General features: G+C 35.6%; 1 protein-coding gene across 2 annotated transcripts in view; it reads right to left on the bottom strand.

Annotated features, from left to right (window-relative positions):
• LOC106686155 (growth hormone-inducible transmembrane protein) overlaps window positions 1-3,914 on the bottom strand; it is a 17,368-nt gene extending 13,454 nt beyond the window's left edge. The window contains exons 1-2 of one of the 2 annotated variants that reach the window (XM_014429319.3): window positions 3,775-3,914; window positions 3,207-3,415 (exon numbers count right to left, since the gene is read on the bottom strand). In XM_014429319.3, the coding sequence (XP_014284805.1) occupies window positions 3,207-3,411 (205 nt within the window). In that variant the 5' untranslated portion in view covers window positions 3,412-3,415; window positions 3,775-3,914. Of the gene's footprint in view, window positions 1-3,206; window positions 3,416-3,485; window positions 3,620-3,774 lie in introns of those variants that run through there. The other variant, XM_014429327.3, reaches the window with a different exon arrangement.
• Window positions 3,915-5,383: the final 1,469 nt, after the last annotated feature.

Raw genomic sequence — 5,383 nt, 5'->3', positions numbered from 1 at the left:
TTTTTCTTTCTTTTTTTTATAAAGTCTGTAGAGCTGCCTGAACCAGCCTTCTACACGCTTGTCTGTAGCTCTTTTGCATCTTTGTTGATTCTGTCTATCCATCTGGTTTCACAGAAGGCCTCCCACATAGTCTCTTGCCAACTATAATGTCATTCGTAATTATGAGAGATAGTTGACCGTGGATGACATGCACGAGGAGAAGATGGATGGTTGGGGCGCAGTCAAAATGAAACAAAAATAAGTTGATGTAACTTATTTAATTGTGCCAACGTTTCGGCTAGTGTTTCTAGCCTTCATCAGGGCTAAGAACAGAACAAGATAACTATCAATAAGTATAGAAAATAAAAAATAAAATATAAACAGAATGACATAAAGTGAATAATTTTACAGAATGGAATTAATATTAAAATTATTCACTTTATGTCATTCTGTTTATATATTATTTTTTATTTTCTATGCTTAATGGTTGTTATCTTGTTCTGTTCTTAGCCCTGATAAACTCTAGCCGAAAGGTCAGCACAATTAAATAAGTTACATCAACTTATGTTTATAATGTCATTCATTGCAGTGTAGAGTTGTCCTGATGGATTACCGTGAACTACATGTCCCACACATCTTAACGTTCTTGCCTTCTTATCATTAGATATTGGCTGACCAGTCTCTACAAGCAGCTCACTGTTAGTTCTTTTCCTCCATTTAAACATTTGTCTGGTCTACAATCATGGAGGAAACCCTGTGAGACAAAGAATAACAATAAGAGGTCACCCCTGCTTATCACCAGGGGAAAAACTATCCATCACGTTTTGGATGAAACATAGCAAGCTCATAAATGATGCTACTTCTGGTGGGGAAGAAGATGGTGCAGGAGGTTATAAGCTGATGCAATGTGTGCCTTAGCACAAAATGACCGCCGACCCAGAGCACTGGATAAGGAGATGCCCATGGCCCAGAGATTGCTCAACATTCAAATTGATTCATTTACCTGGAAAGGATACAAGTGGATAACTGTCATTGACCTTTTTAGCAATGTGACCATGGCACATCAAATAAGTCAGCCGAGGAAAAGTTATTAGAGTTGAGAACAAGGTTTCAATTTTATGGAGTCCCAGATCGAATTTCATCCAATGGGGATAGAAGAGAGTAAGATAATGCTGTGGCAAAGGAGTAAATGAAGACTTAAGTGGTAGAATGACACCTCAACATGCCTGGCGATCCTAAGAGTAGACCAGAGATGGAGAGACTTCACAGTTCCCTGAGTGACCATTTGTGGGTCACACAGATAAGGAGCTTGTATAAGGCGATGGTCAGAGCAGCAGCCGCCTTTGTCATTCATTCACTCCTATACAGGTTTCATGCCTTTGAAGTTTTCTTTGGCCTCCCATGAAGGCCATTTCATGGATAGAACAGATCATTTCATGGATACGGCTGAGGTGGAGGTGGAAGTTATTAGTCAGGGGATGGTAAATGAATTATGGGGAAAAACCAGGGGCTGGTTGAACAGGAGAAAATTCAGTGAGTGGTGCAGAAAAATTTGAACCTTTGAAATGTGAAGGGAGATATCAATCGGAACTATTGTATATCGCCGATTGGGGTCAAATAGAGATAAAGAATCCCGTGTTATGAGGGTCCACTCAGGTTGATTACAGTTAGAGAGCACAATTTGGTAACCATTTAAATAATCCACGAACCAAAGAAGCGAATGGTACATGTTGAACAGTTAAGATTCCATTCAGGGGCAGCTTCATAAGCACCTGAGGTGTATCCACTCTAAAACTGGGACAGTTTTTCTTTTTTGTTGTTTTTTATTATTTTATAGCTATAGAGCCTTTGTGTATAGATACTGTAAAAAGTGAGTTGTGTAAATAAGAAAAGGAGTAAATAGAAAAGTTGTGTAAATAGGAGAAGTGTGGAAGTAAGGAATAAATAAAGAGAAGCATTGTGCAAATAGAAGTTTTTATTTTTGTGAAGGAAATTATGTTAACATTGTGCAAATTAAGATAGTTTTGGTTTTACATTTGTTCATTTTGTTTTATTTTAGAGTTTACGAGGAATTTCTTGTAGGGAGAAGTTATATTTACAGTGAGTGTAATATATATATATACATCTTAATACTTAACTCCCTCGCTCAACAACATGGGAATGTACATATAAAGGATTAAGAGATAGATTAAAGAAGTTTTTAAGTAGCAACCATATGTGATTTAATGTCTCTCTCTCTTTTTTTTTTTTTCAGTTTTTGAACCCGCTATCACACAACTATACATATCTATCATGTAACATTAATCTATTTTATCTACATTTAGAAACTATATCTTTTGAAGCTGTTTAGACTTGTAATAGAGCATCTTGTCTGTAGATGGAAATTTTTCATCAAATAAATAATTTATTTATCTATTATAACCAAAGAGTTGGATAGGTTGGTTTTGTTTATGTTGGCATAAAAACATAATGTCATCAACATCATAGTTTAGTATTTTGAAACAAAAATCAATAAGATTTCGGCATATACATGCAAGTTAAGTAAAGTACAAAAATAGTAGCAGAACCTAAGACACCAGACAACTGAAGCCTAAGAGCACCCCAGTCCTACTTGCCAGATAAATAACTTTAAAATGGATTAAATTCAGTGTTTTAATTAAAGGAAAGGTAAAGGTTTGAAAAAGGAAATCCTACAGTAATAAAACTATTTGAGTACATTTTTTTTTTACCGTCACTCAGACTATTATTCATCATTAATTACCTACGGTCGATTAATGATCTAGTAAATAATTAGTTATCCTGAACACTCTAATCTATTCAAATATGATATAACCTAAGGTTTGTGTGAACCTTATACATGCATCAGCTAGTCAGTTGTAATTTACATTAACTATTGCATCATTAAATAATCTGCATTAAATATAAGAATAATCTGGATTAAATATTACCCAAAATATTATTATATTAACCATCTGAAGGGCCTTCAATAATAGTAATATCTATGTATACACATATGATGCATACAATATGTTGAATACAAATGATCATATAAGAGGGATTTTCTCAGCTAATATGACAAATAAATTTTACAGACAACCCATAAGAATGAATAGTTAAATTATCAGTTGCAAAAATCGACAAATTTTAAAGAAATATTTTCTTTCCTCATAATTTAGTAATTAGTTTTAAAATCAAGATATGATGATGAATTATAAAATAAAACTCACAAGTTTCACCTGCTGGCTCCATTGCCATTTCTTTTAAAGTTCTTCGCCTTCGTCCCCATGTTTTGGCTCCACGAGCGTCTTCTGCAAATTGGCGCCATGAGACACTTCTAAAAGTGTTTGGTTTTGCAATAGCATTAACTTTTGTAAAGGAACATCTCAACATGGGGGATTTTAATCCACCCACAACAAATCTTGCAGCCAACATTGACCTAAAAATATTTTAACATAGAAACAAAAATAATTACATTTAACAATGAATGAACATTTTAACATATGAACCTTAGCTGAGTAGTATACTGAAAAAAATTGGTTTAGATTTTTTTTTTTTCCATGAATTTCTTAACACAAAGTTATGTCAACAGCTAAATTATAAAATTGACAAACCAAAATGAATCATGTGTTTACCAATTCTTTGAATCAAACTAATTAACAGGATTTAATATTAAACAAACTCATGGATTGACCTTAAGTACACTCGTAAACAGGATTGATTAAAAGTTGCACAACTAGTTTACGAAAATGTACTTATAGTTAAAGTTGTCATTTTTAAACGAAGCAATAAAATTACCTTTGAAAGTTATAAGAGTACAATGATAAACTTCTTTAGTTCTAAAAATTACGAAATTTTAGTCAAAGTTCAGCCTAACAAAGTTGTCGATAGCAGTTGAACTGATTGATATAACCTGAACGAAGGTAACAAAGTTTTAATTTTAATTAATTGATTTAATCAGTGATACCAAAATTATTTTTTTTTATTTATTTTTTTTATGATAATAATTTTAAACACCTGAATAAAATGTCTGCAAATTTTTAGTAACACGGTACTAGTTTACTAGAGGTAACTTCAAAACTTATTCAGAATGGTTAAAGTTGGGTAGGCTGAACCTACACTGAAAAGTATACGTTAGTAGGGAGGGGGGGAGTTGTTCATCTCTTTAGAATGACTAGTAGTTTAATTCAGGCACATATGAATAATTAAGGGCAAAAGTAGTGTAAGTCATTCTGCTCTGAATAGTTTTAAGTTAAAAAACTCTTATTTCTTACAAAAAATATTTCAGGACTTGTTTGGGGAAGGTGCTCCCTCACATTTAAATAGAAATTAAAGATGCTATATGAGAAACTCAAGGTGCTATCTAGGAGCAGATATATGAAGCAGTTGGCTTTAGCAGCCATCTTGGCCTCTAGAACAGAAGAGTGAACAGTATCTTAAGACCCGCATCATTTTTGGCTGAGATCAACAATTCACCATGAGTGAATAAACCACACCCCACCCAGGCAAAGGGATGGATGCAGGATGAAAGAGGAAAGAGAACAAGAATATGCACTTTCAAGCCTTCATTAGCTCACCATGTAACCTACAACATCTTGAACATAAGTAAACTACAGCATCTATTTGTCGAGGTGGTTTGAGTTCTATCTGACTACAATAGATATATTTTGTACGCTTGACCAGAAGACCTCGACAATGCGTGTTCAATATATATATATATATATAGAGAGAGAGAGAGAGAGAGAGAGAGATATGGATAATCCATTCCGGACAAGTTTACTGGGAATCCTGAGTGGCACCGGTTCCCTCTTGGTCCGGCTCTTATTGAGGAGCTCCTGCCGAACGGGACACTCTTTAGATGTGGCTATGTGGCCAACCTTGCCATTGCATAATACACATTGAGGTGGTCCCCTCGCCGTACATTCGTTGAGAAGGTGAGGATCCCCATACTGTGGACATACGCATTGTCTCTCCCAATAGGCCATGGTGAGACCACACTTTTTGCACTGGACAGGATATTTATCTTCTTTAAAGATGCTCACACTGAATGGACGTAGTCTATGACTGGGATCGATTGAAAGCTGGTAAGGTTGACCGTGTGGTCAGTTTTACCTGAATCAGGCCCGTGTTATACCTCAGACCGTCTTCGTGCATCTTGGTGAGCCGGTGGGCCATTTTGAATCCCGGCAGGTGACGGCGAAGTTCTTCAATTATATTGTCGGGGTTGACTGGTCTTAGGCGATTTTTCCAGCCTGTATATCCACTTTACAGAAGGCCCACGACAAGGCGTATTCATTATAGGTAAGAAAGGAAGGCCGTGCCAGGAGATGAGCCCTGGACACTGACTAGGTAGAGGAGATCTAGGTGAGAGAGTCTGAGGCAGAGTAACAGTTCTAGTTGCCGAGAT

This window comes from Halyomorpha halys, unplaced genomic scaffold (assembly GCF_000696795.3).
Source record: "Halyomorpha halys isolate HHAL.00 unplaced genomic scaffold, Hhal_1.1 Scaffold34.1, whole genome shotgun sequence".
NCBI lineage: Eukaryota > Metazoa > Arthropoda > Insecta > Hemiptera > Pentatomidae > Halyomorpha > Halyomorpha halys.
This window is presented reverse-complemented; position numbering and strand designations above follow the sequence as displayed.